General features: G+C 43.3%; 1 protein-coding gene across 5 annotated transcripts in view; it reads right to left on the reverse strand.

Annotated features, from left to right (window-relative positions):
• The window catches only part of LOC118096362 (heparan-alpha-glucosaminide N-acetyltransferase-like), a 179,474-nt gene that overhangs the window by 115,404 nt on the left and 39,377 nt on the right, over positions 1–24,693 (reverse strand). For all 5 annotated transcript variants that reach the window (XM_035138107.2, XM_035138109.2, XM_035138106.2 and 2 more), the window contains 2 exons: positions 17,088–17,157; positions 16,106–16,160 (listed from right to left, as the gene is read on the reverse strand). In XM_035138107.2, the coding sequence (XP_034993998.2) occupies positions 16,106–16,160; positions 17,088–17,157 (125 nt within the window). The remainder of the gene's footprint in view (positions 1–16,105; positions 16,161–17,087; positions 17,158–24,693) is intronic.

Here is a 24,693-nt window from a genome sequence, read left to right on the forward strand (position 1 = left end):
GCAACCCATTTTCTAGCAAGTTGCTTTTAGGATTAACTAAACTGGACAGGCTAGATCAGCTGTAACAACGTTGGGTGCTAATGTGACATCCCATTGTCAATACATACCTACAGATGCTCTATGTAGGTTATAAACAGGTTAAGTTTTTATGAACTGAAGGGAATGCATTGGTGCCACCATGCCCTTGATAACTATGACCCTAATTTCTTTTTTAACTAGTGCCTCTGATCACACATGTTTTTCAGGTTTGTTTGGCCAGAGAAAACAATTGGAGAAATGGATATAAATGCCACACACAATGTTTAGGAGCATAGAAAGTTGCCTGATACGAAGTCATACCATTGGTCTACCTAGCTCAGAGATAAACTGATGTGCTGGAATGTGGCAGGGGTTTAAGAACAGAGCTTCTCCATGCCCCCCCCCCAATATGAAACAAATTAGCATGGATTAGTAATTAGTAAGGAAAGAGAACACACAGCTGAAAGATACATTTCCGTATGGCAGGATATATTCCTGGGAAGTGGGGGGGGGCAGGTTGGCTAAGGGAGAAACAGATGATGATGTCTAAATCCCCTAATAGTTCATTCAAGCTCTGCACAAATTTAATACTGAAGTGAGGGAGATTATAAGCAAGGGAACCTCTGGGCTTAACCTCATTTACCTTTCCCCTGCTCTTTCCAAAACTTGGTGTAGAAAGAAAGAGAAAGAATTTAGTTCTTAGGTACAATATTGATAATTCCATACTTAAGATCCATGGCAGAGATTCTACTCCTTTGCCTGCCACAGAGGAGGTTTATGCTACTGGGCATGAGCAATAGTGGCTCTATGTGGGTGGTCCCATGAATGTGAAACTCCCTCTCTTGAGAGATACCGCCTCCTTGTTCTCATTTAGATGGGCTCTAAAAACATTTTAATTTTTGATTCTATTTAACATTTTCATTACATTTGTTGTATTAGATCCATCCCCTCATTTTATGGTGTGATGACTTACAGCTCTATCCCTACCCCACCCCATTTTATTCTATGATGTGGTGACCTAGAGTGAAGCAATACATTTGAACCCTGAAAAATATTTGTATTCATGACTGGCTTACCAAGGGTTGTTTTCTTTTTTTATGAGGCTGGCAGAATTGGATTAGTGTAAAATGTTTCACCATTGCAATTATTATTGGTGCACTGTTTTATTTTTATATATCTTTTGTTTTTATATGTTGCAAGCTACTGTGAGAAGACAATATAAATTGAATGGCAGCATTAAATGAGATGCATTCATGAAGAAGATGATGATGGAGAAGGAGAAGGAGAAGGAGAAGGAGAAGGAGGAGAAGAAGAAGAAGAAGAAGAAGAAGAAGAAGAGAATATATTGGATAATGTTTTTTAAAAAAACTCAGCTTGTGAATACCAAAGGTTCTGCTAAAACTGGCCTCTCAAAGTCATTTTTCACCTTTGGACATGGAGAATTTGCTGTTCTTTTACTGCAGACTATAATGGGTCTGTCACAACTGTGGATATTAATGGGCACCTGACCTTTCTAGTGCCTTACACTGGGGTCACTTCAAAATGGTTTTATGTCTTTGGTTGGAAGAAGTGTTCTTAAGAGAGAACTTCATTTAGTCTCATCTATTTTTAGTTAATCCAACTCTTCAGACAGCAAGCAAGGTCAACAAATCTTCACCAGAAGGTCACAAACCCACGATACAGCACTACATAAGTTGCCAGGCCATTAATTATTCCACAGAACAAACTCTACTCTATTTCTTTGGTTAAACTGGTTACCATCTGTAGGTAAAGTAGCAGTAGAGATACTGAAAGCTAAATACATGATATCTTTATTTTCTTGCTGGCAGAAAGAAGCAATGCTTGGGCCTCAATGTTAGAAAATTTTGTGTGAACAGATCTGTATGGGATTGGGCTGCTTGTTTGCAGACTAGAACATCTGCTTCTGTTTGGTGTGCATGGACCACATGGAAATGTCTTCTCCACTGAGCCGGCCCACTTTGACATGGAGTGAAGCAGCTGCCTCAGGCAGCGGAAACAGAAGAGGAGGCACTCCTAGAAGTGCTCCACCCCACGACTGCCAAGGAAGCAACCCAGGTAAGGGAGGCTATGGTGGCAGTGAAGCAGCACAACACTCCACTGCCCAGCTGTTTTATTTCTTCTCTGCCTCTAGGTACATAGAGGGACCAGTGGCAAAGCTCTGCAGAATGCCTTACCTCTCAACCAGTTGGTGAGAGGGGAGGAGTTCACCCACCCAAGCTTTGCTGCCAGCTGGGAAAGAAGCTTTGGAAAGAGGAACGGACTTGGTCTTCTTGATGACCCAATGGCCTGATCTAGCATACATTAGACCACCCAGTTGTATTTCAGTCCAGGCTGTTTTGCCCCAGTTGGAAAATGGATGCTTGATTAGAGATGTGGGAGGACTCAGAAATTAAAACAACGTAACTAGCTTTGATTGGAATATACAACTCTTACTCTGGGTCTGCACCTCTCTCATTGCAAGCGGGACCTGCAAGAAAATGTTGCCATATGCAGTGCTTCTACTCAGGGTTCCAGCCAGCCATGTGCATTCCAGAATATGACATTCCACTCTCCCTCATTTTTCTAGTTTCCATTTTTTGTGTTCCAGAAGTCAACCAGTAAGTATTCCATGTTCACGAAGCATGCTCGGTTTTCACTAGTCTGTTTTTTAGGGTTTCCCCTTAGGCCCAGGGGTCAGCAACCTAAGGCCCATGGGCCAGAAGCGGCCCATGGGGGTCATTTAACCGGCCCACAAGCTGCCCCTGAACCGAGCCACCCACTTGGCAAGTACCCACACACTGCGCTAAACTGGTGCAGTGCAGCGCGGGGACTCACTTCTGCAGCACCAGAAATCGCATCTGCGCAGAAACAGATGCTGGAAATCGTGCGTGCGATCCAGCCCTTGGAGGGATCTCTGCTGGAGTGTGCCGGCCCAGGCGAGGTAAACCTTGCCGACCCCTGCCTTAGGCTTTTTTTCTCTAAAGTTTTTTTGTACTTCAGCAAACGGTGAGGTTTTTTCCAAGCCTGCCTCTTCCATGTGAATGGTGTCATTTTGACTAGATAAGGATCATAAGGATCCACAGTTGGACAAAAATTCATTATATATCATCAGTGAAGTTGATACTTTACCAAGCAACATATGCAAAAAAGAGAGAGGTCCCTGTAGGATTAATTTCATTGCTAAATCTTCTTGAAAAGTACTACTAAATAAAATAGTGTTACAATCTCTAAAACATTGCTCTTAAAGACAGAGGTCCTTTTATTGTTCAGGAAATTATTCATTATGCTAACTACTTTGCACCACAGTTGAGAGGCCAAGAAAGAGAATCATCATTTATCACAGAAAGTCTTGAGCGGAAAGAAGCCTGAAAGCTAATTTCTGTTGTGCATTGATTGTTTAGACTAGAGCTAGAAAAAAACAAATGGGTAGTCTATTTTTTACAGAATTGTTTTCATATCCAGACAAATGTCACAGCAGGTTTAGGAGGTTGTTTTGTTGGTGCTCTGTATGGAGAATCTTGTTTCTTGAGAGACTTTACACATGGAAGAACTATACAGTAGTGTGTTTATGTCAGTCACTTATGGTATTTTATTCTTCATCTTCCTCCAGTGGCTTTATCTTGTTTAAAGAGTCTCTCTTGCAGGTTGTATACAAGGTTGTTGTGAGATAAACATAACTTCTCAGTCTCATTTATTTATTAAAAAATATTTATCTATCACTATTCATGAAAAATAGCAGAGCGGTTTACAACAAAACATTTTTATGTGTTTATTTAATCAACTTTTAATAAAATATCAAAAAGAAGAGTTATTCCCCTCCTTCCTGAAGGAAAATGGGCAATGCCCTTTCTAATCTAACATGGTGTTGCCAACTGCAATTTTCATAATTACTTGCATTAAAAAAATATTTATGAAAATGAAAATGCTGCCTAAATAACTGTGATGTCTTTTTACATTAATTGATTTTTAAAACTTCTGACAAACTAATCAATTATGGCTACAATTCACTTGCCTAGGAGTAATGCGTAAATTGCACTGTTGCATGTTGCAGCCCTAACTTATCAGCATCTTTAAGTCAATACTTCATTTACAACTTAAGGTATATTTGAGCTGACACTTTACCCTACTGCTGATATTCACATGAAGAGAGCAGCAAAATCGTAATTCAGACAGTCATCCTATATGCGTTTATGCATATTTGTTCGCCGTCAAACTAACTCATACTTAGATTAGATCAGGCATCCCCAAACTTCGGCCCTCCAGACGTTTTGGACTACAATTCCCATCATCCCTCACCACTGGTCCTCTTAGCTAGGGATCATGGGAGTTGTAGGCCAAAACATCTGGAGGGCCACAGTTTGTGGATGCCTGGATTAGATCCACTGAAAACAATAAACAGAAGTTACTTAGATCCATTTATTTCAATAGGTCTACTCTAAGTATGACTAACAATGGATCTCATCCAGTGACTGTAAGTCTTTACACACAAAGGCCTTTGATTGCACATTCAGGGAACCTTTGACTTTGGTAACATTGTGCCCTGAAGGAAGCCAAAATTTGACACCCCAAGTATTTATTATTTTTACAATAATTCATGTTGGTACAGTTGCTTTTTTAATGGCTCTTTTCAATAGGTTCCAAAATAAGGTGGTGGTGGTGGTGGTGGTGGTGGTGGTGATGGTGGTGGTGTTCACCCCTCAGCTCAGTGCCCTACAAGGGAACTGCCCACACCATCCTAAATCCAAAGCTGCCTTTGACTAGGCAGGGTTTCTAGTTGTGCAGATGATACCTACAAAGTTTGTATAAACCTAGATTTTTGCCAGATATTATGCATGTATGTGTTAGTCTAGTTTGGATAGATGTCTCAAGCTGTTGGCCTTCCTGGCCATAGCCCCACCCTTGCCCCTTCATTGTCAGATTCTTTTTTTAAAAAAACATAATTTTTATTGATTTTACAAATTACAAAAAACGGTACATACATGAACACCTTTTCCACCTTCTTCCCACCCCCCTCCATGGGTCCTCCCCTGCCACAGAAGTATCCCACGCAGGTGAACAGTCAGAGATGGTCCATTTTATGGTTGGATTTCTGTCCTCCTCCCCCTCCCCTGCCCCCAAAGCCCCCCCCCTGCCACCAGAGAGCTCCAGGAAACCAGGGCAGTACGCAGGAAGGCATCCATCCAACCATCTGTTCTCATACCAAAAAAGAGTAAAAAAAAAGAAAAAAAGAGGAAAAAAAGAGACAAAAAAGGAAAAACAAAACAAAAATAATCTTTTTTCCATTCATAATTAATAAACCATATTTTGTGGGCTTCCCCAACCTCCCCCCTTCCCCGGTTTTCATCCCTTTTTTATCCTCTTCAACAGTTTCTTATTCTATGAAATAATTACCTTTATACCTTATACTACTTTAAAACTTGGCTATTATCATTTTCACCAAATATCCAAATCACTGAAAAATCAAACTCCCATTTTTTCTTCCCGTGCCTAATTTTTCCCCCCTCTATAAGCCTCCATATTTTCACCTTTTTCCAAAATCAATTCACTTTTAAACTATAACTATTCCCAATCTAACCTTTCATCCCCAATTTCCGGCTCCAACCCCCCAATCCAGCAAGTTCCGTAGTCAGCAGTCCAGTTTTAACCCTAATAATCCATCCTATTAATCACAACCTCACTTTCCCTTCACCCCACCCCCTTTTTGCAGTATTTTGCCATCCAGGCCTCCATACAGCACCCCTGAGTTTCTTCTCTTCTCTGCTTATTTTTTTCCTCTTCCCTGGGGGTATTCTGGAGTTCCAGTAAATCCAATCGTACCCCCCTCAAAGGAGGGGCACTCCACCTGACTTTTTGTAGGGTAAAATCATCTTTTCTTTCGTGGTGGGCTTCATTTTGTATTATATTGTCACAGTCCTCATCTTCATCTTTTCGTTCCAAGTCACAGTCCCCATCATTGTCAAAATCCTCCAAATCACTGTCACTGTCATTCTCACACTCGTCTTCCTCAGTTTCAGTAGCTTCATCCTCTAAGAAGTCATATTCTGCCATCACCATCTGGAATTGTTGCTTTAACTCTTGCTGTTGTGTCTCCTCTTGACATAGTCCTATTCTTACTTCCCACATTATGGTCAAAACAGTCCGCTGGAACTCAGGCGAATACCTTTTTGTTGACATAGTTCAATCCTGTCAAGGTCAAAACTTGTCACATGGGGTGGAAAATGGTCACAGTTTATTTTCTCGACTCCATTTTAACAAGCTGGCTGCATTCTCCAAATCTTATTAGAAATAAAGTTCAGACTCACATTTCAAAAGCATATAAACCAAAAAAGGATTTCCAGAAAGTCCAAAAATAGAAATAAAAATAAAATTCCACTTATAGATCCTAATCAGCTCACTGGGTTGTCTGGGCTGCCGGCTCCCGGGGAAAAGAAAGGTCTTTCTTGATCTTAACCTCTTTCTGCAGGGTATTCACAACCGCAGTCTTTCTCCCCTTTTACCCTGCATCTAGGGGAGATCCTCTTTGATGCCTTTGAGGGAACCTTTTAAGTTGAAATCTTCTATTTACGGCTTCGGGTTTCTATTTACTGTCTCTTAGGTTGCCGGTGGGGGGGGTGGCTTCCTCTTTTTTCCCCTCTCTCCCAAATCCAAATTATTTTATAATCCAAATCGTGAGATTACTTACACTCTTATTTCCAATCATTTTTTTTCAGAAGAATCCAGCGCTCTCCGCCTTCGGCTTGAAGCTCTCTCCGCTAGGGTAACGTTGTCGCTCAAGATGGCCCCCGCGACTTCTACCCTCCTCGCTCCGGAGCTCTTATTAGAGCTTGCCGGAGGGTTGGGGAGTCCGGATTGGGGCTCTGCCGAGCAAAATTCGCCCCCGGGACGCTCTTCCTGAGGTTCTAAGGGGTGCAGCGTCGCTCTCGCTGCCCTCCCCACTCCTAGCAGAGACGGGCCGTCTCGGAGACGAGACGGGACCCCGCCGATCGGCGCTGGCGCTGAACCGGAAGCCCGATTCTTTTCTTTTTTTCAACCTGCACATATTGTATGAACAGAAATATTACTGTACTATACTTTCTGTTCCCAAAGTTGAAAGTAGTAGGACAGAATCCTTGCTGCCTCTAAGATGCACACTATTTTTTTTCCTGTCCCAGTATTGCACCTGTTTAAATATGTTTTTAAATCTTTTATTTTGCTTAAAAAATCTGCAAAACCTTTTTGACCAGATACTACAGTGGGACAAAAATAAATATGAGTGTTTATGCCACACACAATAGTTTTATCACACTTTCGACACTGGAAAAATCCTGTTCTCTCTTCTCTTCCTTATTGATTTGTTTCTGCTAAATAATTTTATCAGAAGCTAAACTGGACTAATTGACCATCCATTTTCAAAGTGTCCCTCTTTTCTAGGGAACTGCATAAAGATAACTGCAGGTGTGTGGATGCGATTTGGGGATGGGTGAGCATACAGTGCCAGCATGCAGAGTCTAATGCTGGAGGAAACGAAAATATTTGTGCTAGAATAGTGAAAAACAAAACTGAAATGAAAGTGGCAGTGCAGAGCAGACTTTTAACAGACACTGATTTGGAGATCACACTGGAGATGTTAGGAGCCTCTTCCAAGCCAAGGATGTCAAGCAAATCGATAATCAACTCAGCATTTCCCAGAAAATTAAATTGGAGTCGGTGCTCTCCTATTTTGAGAAGGAATTGCAATTGCATTTGGGAGATTCCTAGACTCCAAAGAAGCTATGCCAAAAAACTTCTGATATTCCAAACATAACAAGTTGAAAATACAGTATATAAACAAAACATAAAATACTCTGGAGCCAAGCCAGGTATTGTCTCATCGGTGGGGCTCCCACTTGGATAGCAGTATAAAGAAAAAGTAATGCAGTCACGGAACACTAAAGAGCATGTGCTAAGCAAGATTTCCAAGAGAACTGTAGCATCTTGCAAGTCAGTGCTTTCCTCCCAAGGAACTTAAGAATCCCTCTCACAGGTAAGGAAAGCAGCATTGATTGATTTATCACATCTGCATCCCACCTATGTTGGCTTGCTCATGAACATAGAATGGAAGATGTCAGGATCCGACCCCAAGGATGTGCTCTGTGGGGAGCTGGCTTCAGGCACCAGGCCCATCGGCAGACCAACTCTGCAATCAGGGGCGTAGCCAGGATGAAAATCGGGGGGGCAAGGGGCGGGCCAAGGGGCAGGGCCAAGGGGAGGGGGAGGGGCCACAGCGGGGCAAGGAAAGCTCCCTTCTCCCTTGCCAGCTTTCCCTCCTCCCGCCCCGGCGATGGCGGAGGGGGAGAAGGGGATCGGAGCAGCCCGATTTTGGGCTGCTCCGACTCCCTCCTACCCCATCGCGATCGGCAGGCATGAGGGGGAGCCAGGATCAGCCCGATTTTGGGCTGCTCCGACTCCCTCCTCCCCCATCGCGATCGGCAGGCGCGAGGGGGAGCCAGGATCAGCCCGATTTCGGGCTGCTCCGACTCCCTCCTCCCCCTCCGTGATCGGCAGGGGTGAGGGGGAGCCAGGATCAGCCCGAAATCAGGCTGCTCCAACTCCCTTCTCCCCCTCTGCGATTGGCAGGGGCGAGGGGGAGCCAGGATCAGCCCGAAATCGGGCTGCTCCGATCCCCTCCTCCGCCTCTGCAATCGCCGGGGCAGGTGGAGGGAAAGTCCCAGAGCCGCGCAAAGCGGTTGCCTGGCTTTCCCTCCGCCCGCTCCACAGCCAGCCAGGGAGAAGGGAGACGGCACCGGGCGGGCAGCGGGGCAGGCTGGCCAGCGGCCCTGCTTCTAGGGGGGGCAATTGCCCCCTCCTGCCCCCCTGCCTACGCCCATGTCTGCAATACAAAGATGTCCCACTGTGGGAATCCCTTGCAGATAACCACAGTGCCTGTGAGCCAAGGAGATAAGTAACTATATAACCATTAGAAGCCATTTGAAGGCAGCCCTGTATAGGCAAGTTTTAAATGTTTGATGTTTTATTGTGTTTTTACATATGTTGGAAGCCACCCAGAGTGGCTGGGGCACACTAATCAGATGGGTGGGGTATGAATATTATTATTATTATTATTATTATTATTATTATTATTATTGAATAGGACATCCCTATTTCGATCGGAGAAATGTTGGAGGGTATGCTGGGAAGGCATCTCCCCAAATTAGAATGGTTAGAAGCCTAGGTGGATCTTTTGTCTTTTTTTCTACTGCTGTTACCCATTCTGGGCCTTTGAGATGGGTCAGAACAAATTCTAAACAAACACACAGAAAACTAAGGGGCAAGGAGTAGAGATAATCTACCGGTAGATAGCCAAGCAATAACCATGGAAAAGTACAGGTTCCTGTGAGACATTTTGACTTATGATTTTGTGCCCAAAGACTTGGCATTCCTGCTTTTCTCATCTAATAAAGAGAGATGATTCACTGATAATGGAAATGGTTCCTTAAGTAAATTGCTGCCTCATCTAGGCTTTTGTATTTGTAAGCAATAACTGGAAGCTATGGCACATTTTTACTCTCTTGTCTGGAAAGTATATTGACCTCAACTTTTGCCTCATACCTGTGTTCTGATATACAAAACCAGCAGCATCATGTGTTTAAAAAAAATGTTCCTGGATTAAACCACCTCTAACTGTACATGGAGGGGAATCACATGATTGAATACCACTGCTTACAAAATCCCTGTTGAAAGCTAGTATGTCCTGGAGAAATTTTATGCGTTCAGAAAGAAATAAAAAAGCTGGAACTCTTCTCCTCACATTCAGCTTTCCACATGAAGAATTATTGATATGGGAGAGAAGTCTGTCATGTGATTTCCTCATCTGCTGTGATGTAGTCCAAGAACCACCTTGCCATGTGATTATTTGTTTCCTTATCACAGAGAGGCTTCTAAGTTGTTGTTGTTGTTGTTGAACTGCACATGCTCTTAAATGTACTATTTCCACACTGTTTGGGACAACAGTTCTATATAACAGGATATTTTCTAGGATTTGATTGTGGTTAATATTTTCCAGGGAATCAACAGGTGAATCATGTGGTGATGTCAATCAGTCCTCAGTTTTGGTTTGGTTTTTATAAACGATCTCCAAGAGAGAAGTTGTCAAATCCTGTGTTTGGGCCCCAATATACATCTTATTCATATGGATTCCTCCTGGTCTTAGCTCAGGAAGCAGAGAACACAGTGCAAGAGTTGTTTTCCATTCTCTACATCTCGGAAGCAGATGTCTTTCTGGATGCAATGCTTGGGCCCACCATTCCTAAAAATCTACCTCCTCCCCTTTCTATGAGCCAATTCACATGCAATTATCTTAATTAAAGGGTGCAATGTAACAAAGCCACCCTGTGCCTGTATTAGCTTCTGAAAGAAGGCAGTGGGCAATTTTCCACCAATGGCCGCTGAAGCAGCTGGAGAATACTTCCAAGCATGCCCATCCTTCTGTCATTCTGTACAGTGCAACTGCAAGTTCTTTCAGTCGCTGCCAGTACAGCTCAATTAAATCAACAACAGGCAGCCTGCTCTCCAAATATACCTCATTCTGGTGATGGAGGCTTTCCCCTAAGCCAGTGGTTTTCAACCAGTGTGCTGTGGCACCTGGGATGCCTTAAATGATGGTCAGGGGTGCCATGGGCAACACTGGCCTCTGTCCCTCTTTCCTTCCCTCCGTCCTCTGATGCCCTCTTATGTTTCTGCCTCCCAAAGGCTTGCAGAGTTGTTTGTTGCAGCAGCCCTGGCTACAAGCTCCATAGGCAAATGGTGCCTCTGGGGCTGGCCAGGGGGTGCCTCCCAGGCCCTTGTGGGGCAGTATGAGGAGGCAACTCTCTTTAGGGCAGGGGGGCAGCTCAGAGACCGGGGGGCAGCTACGGCTGCTCGGCTGTTCAGAGGACTCCCAAGGAGAAGAGAGAAGAGTCTGGGGGAACACTGAGGTGTTCGAAAAGGGGTGAGAGGCTGGCAGGTCTGCAGGCAAGGGGTGACATAACTGGACTCTTGAGCCCCACAGGGGTGTCACAGAAATAACGTAGTTGGTCATGGGAGCTGTGGACCCAAAAAGCTTGAAAAACTCCGCCCCAAGCAAATGGGGGAGCAACAAGATACAATGTGCCTGTGAATAACTTAGGATTTCATTGTATCTTGTTCTATTTGTAGCGTTATGAACCGAAGAAGCTCTAGCGAAACCTGATCAACATCCGGAGTTCAGGTCTTCAGATCCATCCTCGCTGAAGGACGGTGAGGAGGCACCTGCTTTTGACCGCTATCTCGTAGGACCTTGCTTCACAGTCCACATTGTGACCGTTCCTTCTTGTATGACTCTGCACGTCCAGTTGTGATCTTATTGCAGCACCTTTTGCGCTTTTGCACTGCACTAGGACACTATTATTATTGGTAGAGTTGAACCATTGCAGTACTTTTGTGTTTATGCACTGCGCTAAGATACCATCATTATTGACAGAGTTGTGCCTTCAGTATACTGTTTGTTCATAGTATCTCCAGGCTTTGATATGCATATTGCACTTTAATATGGTTCATTGAGTAAATTGTCTTTGGCATTTGCTAGCCGGTTTGGTGTTATGGTCTTGGTTTTGTTGAAGTTATTGTCATAACACCTGATACTTGTTTGAGTATACTTTGTAAGTTTTTACATGCTAATGTAGAGTAGTTAAATAAACCACTCACAGTGCTTCCTTTCCATTTAGCGCATATTGTTGGAAAGAGAGGTTTGTTCCAAGCTGCCCCAGGACCTTAGGGTGAAGGGCAGATTTAAAATAACAAAATTGTAGTAGCATTGGGGTAGTATTACAGAACAAATTAAGGCAGAATAAATCTAGCCCTAATGTGCAGGTGCACTCTTCCATTGTCTCCCAAGACATATAGATGCCAACACAAACAAACACATGTGCAGGGGCGTAGGAAGATAGGGGCGGATCGCCCCAAGCGATGCAATCCCAGGGGAACCATCGCTGCTGCCCGCCCCAAAATGTGGCGCGCCCCACCCCAAAACGTGTGCCACGTCATTGCGCACGGCACACCCCGCTCCCAGAATGTGCTCTGCCGCTGCACATGTGTATGTATGTCTCTCTCTCTCTCTCACTCACTCACTCACACACACACACGTGTCAAGAACGAGTTACAGAATGCACCCGCCTGGAGGGTCCCCTCAGACAAACAGCAGGGGAATGGATGCCAAGACTGATTCTTTTTCTTATATGTTATAAGTACATACGAAGAACCTGCTGAGTCAAGCCAATGGTCCATAAAGTCCAGCATCTTGTTCTTACAGTGTCTAACCAGAGGCCTGTGGGAAACCTGCAAGCAAGGCCCAAGTACAAGAGCACTCTCACCTTCTGCAGTTTCCAGCAAGTGGCATTCAGAACACTACCACCACAGCTACCGTAGTAGCTGAGCAACAATCTGTTCAACAAATTAGAATATCTAAGGAACAGCTTGACATTTCTTCGCTAGGTATGTGCCAGCTACAGTACTTCTGCCTGGGGTGGGGTGGACACAGCATTAACTTTGAAGAGGCTGGATTTTAACACTGGTAATGTTTTAGCTGTTTTAATTTAATTTTCATTTTATTATTTTTCTAAAAATATTTATATACTACTGTATCATAAAAAAAAATACATCACATCAGTTTACGGCAATATAAAAACGTAAAACCAAACAATGAAATCATAAAAAGCAAAAATAAGTGAAAAGCAAACATCAGTAGATCATTGTGTGGGATGCATCCTTAATTCATTTTTATATTTGCTTAAAAAATATTTGGGCACAGCATTTGTTTTAAATTAATTAATAGATTGTCCTTAAAAGTCTAACACCAAGCCAAAATCTAGACATCTGGGAATTTTAGATTCTGGAATCGTATGTTCCAGTCATTGGTGTGTGCGTGCTTCTTTTTCTCTTTAAAAACGTTAATTTCCTAAAACCTGGTGTGAAGTATTATTAGCAATCACATCATGTTAAAAAATGCCCTTCAAGATTAAAAGCCTGAGCTAGAGGCCAGATTGCATCTCTCCAAACTCAATTTTTCCTTGCTTGATATATGGCATCACCTACTTTATTTCCGTTTTATATCATTAGATCCACCTAGCCAACTGAGGCCCATTCCGAACCAACTCATAATTGCGATCCATTTTTCTTTTAGAAGGATGAGAAACACTTTATGAACTACACACAAGCTGTACCACCTAAAAAAGAAACCAGCAGAACATTCTTATCCCTGCTGGTCTCATACTCAGTATTTTCTAAGTACATATGATAGATTACAAGTTGCTGTAGGGTACAAACATTTGCCTATTTCCAACAAATTTTCATGCTAATGCCAGTGGACAAGCAATCAGTATTAAATCAGGAAGTCTCATTCAGTTTGTACAAGTTTTTTCAAACTCTAAAAGCACATTGTATGGGGGCTAACAACTTCTGGGAGAGATGCCTTGGCAGAAGTGGGGAGCAGCATTACTGTAAGCCAATGGATAAGAGCATTTTATCAGCCACTGTGATGGGCAACAGGGGCGTAGCCAGGATGAAAATCAGGGGGGCAAGGGGAGGGGCCACAGCGGGGCAAGGAAAGCTCCCTTCTCCCTTGCCAGCTTTCCCTCCTCCCGCCCCGGCTATCGCGGAGGGGGAGGAGGGGATCAGAGCAGCCCGATTTCGGGCTGCTCCGACTCCCTCCTCCCCCTCCTCAAACGACAGGGGCGAGGGGGCGCCAGGATCAGCCCGAAATCGGGCTGCTCCGACTCCCTCCTCCCCCTCCGCGATCGGCAGGGGCGAGGGGGAGCCAGGATCAGCCTGAAATCAGGCTGCTCCGATCCCCTCCTCCCCCTCTGCAATCGCCGGGGCAGGTGGAGGGAAAGCCCCAGAGCCGCGCAAAGCGGTTGCCTGGCTTTCCGCCCGCCCGCCCCACAGCCAGCCAGGGAGAAGGGAGACGGCAGCGGGCGGGCAGCGGGGCAGGCTGGCCAGCGGCCCTGCTTCTAGGGGGGGCAATTGCCCCCTCCTGCCCCCCTGCCTACGCCCATGTCATTGGGCAAATAGAATGAGGCCTCTGGGTATTTGTACTAGTTGCCTGGCCTATTGACTTTGCCTGGTCAACAATGAAGGTGTCAGCTCATAGCCCTAGCTGAAGCTCCGGCCCCAGCCCCTGACTACAAAGATCTTGAGTTTCGACACACACATTCCAGAACTTGTTCCTCATATGGCCACAGCCCACTAACAAAGCACAGTACCCATTTGTAGCATGAATATCTCAAGCAGAGGCTAGCAAAAAAGAAAGAAAGACTTAAAAACACCTGCTGTAGAAGAATACACCCTGAGGTTCGTCTACAAACCTGCCACGTATATTTTTAAACACCTCCATCTACTCTGACTGCTCTTGACAGCAGTTCAAATCTGTCTCCAGCAGTGGCATTCTCTCATTACTGTCAAGTTAGCTGCCACATTAAGCAAAAAAGGAGTACATCACCCAGCATCTTGTCTGACAGCAAGCACTATTGAGCAAGACAGGGACACAAACAAGAGCCCCACAGCATTTTATCTGCTTAGTAGGGTTGCTATCAGACAAGAGGAGTCTTCTAAGGGTGCTTCCAGGCTATCACTGTTTTGGGGTGGTATCACAGATTGGCAAATTCAATCACATGCTGGCAAATTCAAGTTGCGCAATTAAATATGATGCAGAGCTCTTGCGCAACAAACCTCCTTCTCCCCAAAATCAGACATTTTGAGATAAGGGAAGTGATGTGGAAATGTAAAGCGTAAAACAACACTGGTTGATGTAATGCTGTTTGAACTTGCAAAGAGATCAGAATGAATGCTCGGTAAAAAGCTGGTGCCATCTAGCATGCCTGCAACCTTGCTACAAACAAATCATGATGAATGCTCAATAATCAGGTGGTCTGGAAGCAGCCTAAAAAGGCCAGAAGGAAGGAACTTTCCTCTAAGGAGCATACTTAGAGGCAAGGTAAAGGTAAAGGAACCCTGACTGTTAAGTCCAGTCACAGACGACTCTGGGGTTGCAGAGCTCATCTCGCTTTACTGGCCGAGGGAGCTGGCGTTTGTCCACAGACAGCTTCCGGGTCATGTGGCCAGCATGACTAAGCCGCTTCTGGCGAACCAGAGCAGCGCATGGAAACGCTGCTTACCTTCCCGCCAGAGTGGTACCTATTTATCTACTTGCACTTTGACGTGCTTTCGAACTGCTAGGTGGGAAGGAGCTGGGACCGAGCAACGGGAGCTCACCCCGTCACGGGGATTCGAACCGCCGACCTTCCAAACCACTAGGCTCAGTTTAGACCACAGCGCCAGCCGCGTTCCACTTAGTGGAAAACTACACTGCAAAAAGAACATCAGTGTATACTAGGATTGGAGGGGTAAAGAAATTCCCCCGTTAAACCCTGGAAGCACCACCAGATTGTGAGAGGTGGCTTTGCAGTGGCAACCTGGAACATATCAGTGTGGAAAAGTGCAAGCTGTGTTCACAAGTGTTTGGACACAACTCACTTGCTCCGGGGGGGGGGGGAGAGAGGCATCAAAATGGTAAAAGATCCTTCCACAACAAATAGAAAGGTGAAACGTAGTACATTGCACAGGTCAAGGCACTCTGTTTAATAAAAAGGAGGTTGTGGGGGTGCTTTTATGCCTATCACTCAAAACTCAAGAATAAGCACTCTTAATTACTGAATCCACCACTCCAGCAGGGGTCGCTCTTTAAAACATGACCAGGTGGGGAAAGGAGGTATTTGCAGAAATTTATGCACATTAGAAACATATACAGTGGTACCTCAGTTTACGAACTTAATCCGTTCCAGAAGTCCGTTCTTAAACTGAAACCATTCTTAAACCGAGGCACGCTTTCCCTAATGAGGCCTCCCGCCACCAGTGCCCTTCCACAATTCGGCTTCTGTTCTTAGACCGAGGTAAAGTTCGCAAACCGAGACACTACGGTTTTGGGGAGTTTGTAAACTGAATAGTACATAAACAGGGCAGTTCTTAAACCAAGGTACCACTGTACGAGACATGCAAATTTCACAATTAAGGGTGGTTCAATTAAGTTTTAGTCAGAGTGAAGCAGTACATATATACTTACAATGGAAGTAGGTTTGTGTTGAAGGCAATGGCAGTGTACCCGGGTACAGTGAAGTCTGCAAGAATTCAAAAAGTAACCTGTCTATAAATCTAGGACTTGAACGTTACCTAGAATTAGAAAACCTGAATATAAGTAACAGTTTAAAGAGGAGCTTGTCTCCTGTAACTTAATAGATTTACAAAACTCCTTAAAAACACTGAAGAAATTTAAGGTGCAGAAGGTTACCCACTAACTTTCAAAAGATGGTATGGGTTCCTGAATTTCCTATGTACAATGAAGAAGCTCACAATGACTTAAGCTTATTCAAATTTGTAGGAAATAAAGAACAGGAAGGCACTCCGCACACATCGGGAAGAACCGCACATCTTGCCTGAGGTTTCTTTGATGTTGCACTGCAGCTTCTTGTTCTGTTAAAGAAGCAAGCCACATTTTGCACTGAAACGGCCACAGCAGTGGCTGCAGAGAAAACTGCAAACACATGTGGTGCATATGTGCATCTAGTTTTACTGAATCAAAAATATCAAGAGTAATCACACAATGGATTAAAAGTGTTAGAAATTGGCCATTTGATGCCAGCATGATGGTCTCACACAGATATAGGCCAAAATCCAATTCTAGGCATGGGCATACTTGCCCTGAGCAACAATTGGTGGTCCTAGATGAATGCAGCTCCTTGTAGATATCTTTAAAAATACATTCAAGAACCAGGTCAACGGGGCAAAGCTGAACTTTGTGACTGGCAATATACCTCCATAAATGTGTTTTCATCAGCCACATACATGGAAAATGGCCACTCCTGTCACCCAGTTAAAGGTCCACACCCATAAAAAATGACTAAAACTACATTACTTTTTATTCTAATTCTTTATGCGTCTATACTTTAAAATAAATAAATGTAGAAATAAGTAATTCAATGACAACTTGCAGATTTAAAACATAGCAGAAAAACATATAGATCCACATACCGCTTACACAGACTTACTTGGAGACATAAAGTCCAAGAAAATACAGGAGGGCCACAGCAAACATGCTGGCAAAAGCAACCAACAAAGCTGAAGAGAAAAATAGCAATTTTGTTACTTGTGGTTGAGTTACAAGATTCTCTTTCTCCCTGCCACTCCACCCCACATCCTTTCACTACATACCATTAGCAAACACCAAGCTAAATATTTTATCTACAATTTCACAATTTCATTCTGCAAAAAAAAAAACCCCATTAAGAAAAATGACTACTTCCAGCTGCAGATAAGAAAGCATTGTGATGGAGTAATCAGTCATGGATTCTTTTAATAAAGAAAATAATGCAAACATTTAAAAGAACTACTTTTCTTGACACTGGAATACAGTGGAATTATCGCAAATCTGTTCATATATGTGGCCCACTTTCTAACCTGCCCTTGGGTCTTCATACTGTGTCACCCAATGCCTCTGAGGAGACACTTGTAAGTGTCAGAAATATGGTGCCGCCAGGACAAGACTTTGGGGCAGATATATATCCGAAGAATGAGCAGGAGGAGTCCCCCAAACACAGCAGGGCTAGCTAACTACCTTCTGAGGTAAGCGAACATAATACCTCCAACATTCCTCTGAAAACAGGGACATTCTGTTCTACGCCAGTATTACTGCTTGAACATTTCCTTCTGGTCAAGTGTACAAAAGTTGTTAGAGGAAACACACAGAACTGTGGTACTTTAAAGCATAGAAATCTTGGAATTTGTGTATTGCATTTAGGGAAGTTCTGAGGGGGGGGAGAAAACCCCAAATCAATAAATGCTACTAACTAGCATTGATATTGATGTAGAATAAGGTAAAGGTAAAGGGACCCCTGACCATTAGGTCCAGTCGTGACCGACTCTGGGGTTGCGCGCTCATCTCGCATTATTGGCCAAGGGAGCCGGCGTATAGCTTCCAGGTCATGTGGCCAGCATGACAAAGCCGCTTCTGGAAAACCACAGCATGATGTAGAATAGAATGACCCTATTTTCTGAGGACTGCGGGGGGGGGTAATAGCATTGGGGAGGAGGGTGGGTTTGAGACCAGTAGGTCCAGGGGGCAAACAGGCCTCCTATAAGTCCATTAGATCACCCAAGTGTACCACTGCCCATAGCTGTCAAGTTCTCCCTTTTTTTAAGGGAAATTCCCTTATGCTGAATAGGCTTCCTCGCGAGAAAAGGGAAAACTTGACAGCTATGCCACTGCCCCTGAGTGGCACTCTGTGTCCTTGAAGGAGCTGTAATTGGAAGGAGAAATCGCGGTACCTGCAACAATTAGAAACAATTAGAGCAGGCCCACAGAGATCTTTGTGCCCTGGGGCAAAGTTGCACAAGATGAATTGTTTTGATTTATTTGTCTGTTTCAGTTGGGGCTCCACTTCCTCGCCTATAGGGTAAAAGCACCTATATTTCCCACAAAAGCACAGGATGGTCTCTAGCTTGGCACTGTGATCGTCTTGGTCGTCACTTAAGGTACAAAAGCTCGTTTCAAGCCCACCACAGGTAAATCAAGGTGGCATTTACTAAGCAAGGAGCCCCCTCACACAAATATTTTCTATCCTGAGGAATGTTGCCCCCCATGTGGCCTTCCTGGGAAGCATTGTTCTTGTTGTAAATGAGCTTCATTTACCCCTAATTATGTCACCCAGTACCTAAATTTGCTATGTGATAATCTCTGGTCACTTGAAGAGGAATAAAATGTATGGGCGCTCAGTATGGCAGCAAAGAGGAAATGGATGTGAACAATTATAATTTAAAAAATTACAATATAACTAGAATTACTAAAAATTAAAAATAAAATAAAATAATTAATGAAATAAAATAAAATAATTAATAAAATTAAAATTAAATAAAATTAAAATATAACTAGAAGTAAATGGAGAGGGGAAGCTTTTGGCCCTCTCAAAGATCACTACTGTACTTTTGAACAAATTAACTGATCTGTGGAACGTTCAGCTCAGTTCACAGTTCCACGTTTTAGCAGCTCCCACACCACAAATCTAAAAACAGAAGTGGGACTGAAGCAAAATTTAGTCTACCAGATTACACTGTAAAATTGGACTGTATCACTAGACTGCGAATTGGGGTGTGTGTGTCAGATATTGTAAACTGCCTTGTGAGCCTTGAGTGAAGAGCTATATAAAATTTTAATAAATAAATAGTTGAATAAATAATTGAATACTCTACTGAGAAACAAAATCCCAGCATGCAGAAAAGGAATAAACTTGTCAGAACAGGCTATACTTGTCCTCTCTGATTTCTAGTTTTCTGGTGCAGAGGGGTTGATCTATGGAGAGGCGCTCTCTCCATCTCACCCCCAGAGTCTCAAGTGATGGAGGCAAGGAACATCTTTACTACATGACAAATTCAGCCTCAGTTTGTGGATACCACAGACTTCGCTCATTTTTAACTGGAAGGTTGTATTTTCCCCCACTGCTTTATAAAACCATATGTAACTTATTTCCTGTAACTGCAAACTGATGACAAATCTGACTGGATTTATAATCCTGCCAGCAAGCAATATCTATTCATCAAGCGTACAATGGAAGATACAAGCCCAATCAAATAAAATGCTACTGGACTATTTCCAGCAGAGCTAATAATACAAGTATGTCTAAGGCTAAGACGCCTCATCCCAGAATTATTTTCCATGGATTTAGATTCTTAAATATTCATCCATCCAACAGCTAGAGTGAATTTTCATACGTATTTCTCAGATTATAACACTTCAATAACTATATCTGGCTGCACTATGCATTGTAATGACATCAAACCAAAGCCCAAGACCTGTCTCTCAGTATTAATTAGTAACATGGGTCACCCTCCCCATAGCCCCTTAAAAGATCCTATTTTTAAAAAAAATAAATGAGAGCATTGATCGGGATACCTTTGATTCTTTTGTTTCCTCTATATAAGCCCTCAGTCTTTCTGGCTGCCTGATACAAGTGTGTCAATATATATTTATGGCCAGGCATGGCAATATAACATATATAAATCAGCCTCATATAACCAACATGCTTAACTCTAATTACTGTACTTTTCTGTGTATAAGACTAGATTATTTTTTACTTTAAAATAAAGTTAAAAATCTGGGGGCATCTTATACATGGATCGTGCATATGCTCATTTTCTAAGTTTGGGGTCCCCAAAAGTAGTGGGCATCTTATACATGGGGGTGTCTTTTACACAGAAAAATACGGTAATACATGGAGCTGTTAAGTCCATGCTTAGGCCACTCCCCCTCACCTTGGAAGGAAGGGCTATCAAACTCTTTCCACCATCCTTTTCTTTCCACCATGTAAACCAACCAGTTAAGCATGCCTGGGCTGGTTGCTCCAAGCCCAGACCCAAGGCATCTGGAAGGTGCTACTGGAACTTACTTTTGACTTTGCTTGCATGCTCAGAGACAGCGGGCAAACACAGGCAGCAATAGCCAAGAGCATGAGAACGGGACCAAAAGTCTCCAGAAAATGTCAGTGGGTCCCCTGCAGGGATGTTTGCCCTGGCAGGTGCCCAATGATGCTAAGGCTAGACAGGAGTAGCCTAGCTGCTTTGACTCCTCTACTGGTTACCTCACAACTGGACTGTTGTGATGCGCTCTGTGTACAGCTGCTCTTGAAGGATAGGTTCAGAGGCTTCAGTTGGTGCAAAATGTGGGAGCAAGGCTGTTGGCTGGTTGAGCTCCTTCAAACCACATTACATTTATTCTAAGAGAGTTGAACCAGCTGCGACTTCCTAACCAGGGTTGGAGAAGCCCACCAGGCTTTGCCTCCTTTCCCTGGCAGCCCTCTCCTCCCCAGTGAGACGCTCCTTCTGTTGATATTGTCACCCCAGCAACAGTGACTTCTAGAAGCCAAGTGTCTCATCAAGAGCCTTCTTTGTGACAGTTGGTCCAAGCCAGCATCAAAAAGTCTGCTGCACATAACAAGATATTTGCTCGGAGAAAACAGATTGAATTCATCACTCAAAAAAATATATAGACACAGCATGGTTTTCAGACCCAAATAATGGTTTTCAAAATTCACCAATGAAATATGAAAGTTTCTGTACTAGGGTATGTGTGGTTTGGGGTTTTTTTTGGGGGGGGGGAGTTGCTGTGATAGAGAGCTGTAGGCTTTTTAAAAAGTTCATCAACTCTCTATCTGCAGGCTTTTTTAAAAGTTCATCAACTCTCTATCTGCAGATCAAGCAGCACCATGAATAGCTATAGCAAATTGTGCAAAAATGCCAAATCCCAATGTTACTTGACACCTACAAGTACAATCATTCTCCTCACAGAATTCTCGTTCATTTTATCTCAAATAACTGAGATCACAGACCATACAAATTAATTCCAGTCAGTAAAATGCAAAAAAATGAGTAAATTTACACCAAAAGCCTCTGAAAGCAGAACATTGATTAAGAAGTCAGAACTACATGGCAAAAGGGGTGTGTGTGTGTGTGTGTGTGTGTGTGTGTGTGTGTGTGTGTACATAAACACAGGAAGCTGCCTTATATCAAGTCCAACCATTAATCTACCTAGCTCAATAGTGCCTACACTGACTGGCAGCAGCTCTTCATGGTTTCAGCTAGAGAGCCTTTACAGCCCTGCCATGAGAAGCCAGGAATTGAAGCTATGACATTCCACACACAAAGCATGAGCTCTGCCATTCAGCTATGGTCCATTCGCATCTAGCAAGAAAGGATGGATAGCTGTTCATCACTTCTGGTCCACAGTGTCAAGATGAGAAATGCTACCTCTTGTTTTTCTGGAAAGTTTTAATTAGTATACTCCAAAGGCAAGCTAGCTTTGCAGCACAACACAATGCATATTTACTTGGACACGAGTCCCCCTGATTTCATTGCTAATTTTTTGCCCAGCAAGCATGCTGAGAATCATAACCTTTGAACATTAGAGTTAGAGTCACAATTTGAACCGCAAGAGAAATAACAAGAAGAAAAGTGACAGTGAGGAAGGTAAGAAGGTAAAATAACACAGTCCGAAATTAGCAGTTTCACTAGAAACAAGACATCACAGTTGGTGCCCTTTTGTTCTATATATCTGTAAAGTAGCACCTCCAAGTGGTAAAACTCATTATTGCCAGTTGCTTCCACATTCAACAAACAGTGAAAAAAGAGGGAAGAGAGTTGTGTCATTCGGCCAAGACTACAAGAGAGGGAAGGGAGAATGAGGCAAGGTTCTAACCTGACACAAGAAGGTAGATTTCTCCTTCCTTTCACTGCTCACACAGGTAAGTGAAAGTGTACTATGGTTCCCCAGACCAACACTCCAGCAAACCATGATTTTTTGCATGAATTCAGATTACTGGATTGCTTAACAGATTCTGTTTATGATATTTTCTGAAGTTCATAAAACTTTAATTTCTAAAAACTCACCTACAGTTCACATCATGCTTATTGTACTTTCTAGATGGTTCCAGACAAAGTTCTGTTTTAAAAAGAACACATTGGCCACAGTCGAACATGGCTGGGCGTGGGGAAATAGAAGGGCAAGAAACTCGGAGACAGAGCACATGATGTCCATGCAGAAAGTCCCCAGTTCAATCCATGCTGTCCTTAGGTTTAAACTGCTTTGTGATCTTTTCTGATGAAAAAGCTGTCTATAAATACTTGAAATAAATAATATACTCAGGTACAGGTAAAAGTAAAGGTAAAGGACCACTGGACGGTAAAGTCCAGTCGACTATGGAATGAGGTCTCATCTCCGCTTTCAGGCCGAGGGAGACAATGTTTGTCTGCAGACAGCTTTCCAGGACATGTGACCAGCATGACTAAACCACTTCCTGCGTAACGGGACACTGCAAAAGAAGCCAGAGCGGATGAAAATGCCATTTACCTTCCCATTGCAGCGGTACCTATCTATCTACTCATGCTGATATGCTTTCAAACTGCAAGGTTGGCAGGAGCTGGGACAAAGCAACAGGAGCTTACCCTGTTACACGAATTCGAACTGCTCACCTTATGAAATGCAAGCCCAAGAGGCTCAGGGGTTTAGACCACAGTGCCACCTGCACTAGGTACACTGATTTCAGTAGGTGTGACTGTGAGGCATGACTAAGGTTGTGTGGCATTAACTAAGGTCCTCTTTCTTGGTAAGCAACTCTTTGTTGCCTAAAATACCTCTGGGCACAAAACAACCCTGCAGTTAAAAGAGTCTGCAATCTTTTGGTTAGTTTTTTTTGGGGGGGGGGGTTTAATACTTTTTCTACAGCTAAACATCTTGAAATGATTTTGCTTGATAAGAAAAAAAGTCCAACATGATGCTTACCTCCCAGTTTGCCCCAACTTAAGCAGGAATCCTGAACTCAGTAGTCTGCAGTAATCCCTTGAAACCAGCCAGTTTCCAAGTAACATTTTGAATACATAGCTTTTGGACGGTAGCCTATTAAGAATAGTCAGTTCCTCACCACATGAGAGCAATTGTTCATCGGTTCTGGAAGAGCCATAGCCTCACTCACAGTCACGGTTCATTTAAGACGCTAGAATTCATGGTCCATATGAAACAATTAACCATGTCTTTGCTTCTCAGGCAATAATAAGGCGAACAAGTCAATGACTAGGATGGGGATGAAGCCAGTGAAATATCCCAGATACCAAGCTGGCCTCTGAAGTCATGCAGAAGCAATTTCTCAAAACAGGAAACCGATGTAACTCTGGGGAATACTTCCGCAGGTTAGCACAATCAGTAACAGATTGGCCCACCAAGAAAGCTCTTGAATCTGGAGTTATGGTGTGCTGAAACGGAAAGCAAGATGGCAATTTGGCAATGGTCGAGTGGGTAGGTTTGCTTGTTGAACAAACAGCCAGTTCATGCCTGGCTTTCTGATGCAACGCAACTGGAACTAATTTTGAAAGGTGTGAATATAACTTAATGTAATGCTGATGATGAAGTAGACTTTAGTCCATGAACCCTTTATGCCATAATAATTTTGTTAGCATTTAAGGTGTCACAATACATTTTGCTGTTGCTGATATAATGGGAATATGCACTACTTTTATCCTACTTGATGGACTGCATTCAGTATTGGCCACATTCCAGTAGTGCAAGTTTGCACCAGACAGATGCTTTTTTGGCAGTTGGGAGCTAGTGTTCTGCAACAGAGATTAACATCAACACTGGCTTATACCGAATCAGTCCATTGGTCGATCCAGCTCAGTATTGTCTGCCCTGACTGGCAGTGACTTTCCAGGATTATAAACTAGGGTCTCTCCCAGCTATATCTGGAGATGCCAGAATCTGAATATGGAATCTTCAGCACACAAAGCAGATATTCTACCCTTGTGCTCTGCCCATTAAGGAAGACAGGGCAGAAATTCAGAGTCAATAATATGTGCTTGAGTCTCATTTGTCACACGCTTTTCTGAGAGGGTAGAGAGATGCATCATGACTAGTTGTTTTTTTAAAAAAATGAAATATGCCTGTGCACAGAAAAGAACGAATGAATTCTGGAACTGAAATTCATTTCCGCCCAAAGTTTCTCCTCATATTTTGCTGCCAAATGCATATTGGATATTATTTGAATATTTGAGTATTAGGATGCTCAACATTACCCCCTATTTAATATTGGATAGCATTTGATTGTTCACTTGCAAAGG

The sequence above is a fragment of the Zootoca vivipara genome, chromosome 5, assembly GCF_963506605.1.
Source record: "Zootoca vivipara chromosome 5, rZooViv1.1, whole genome shotgun sequence".
NCBI lineage: Eukaryota > Metazoa > Chordata > Lepidosauria > Squamata > Lacertidae > Zootoca > Zootoca vivipara.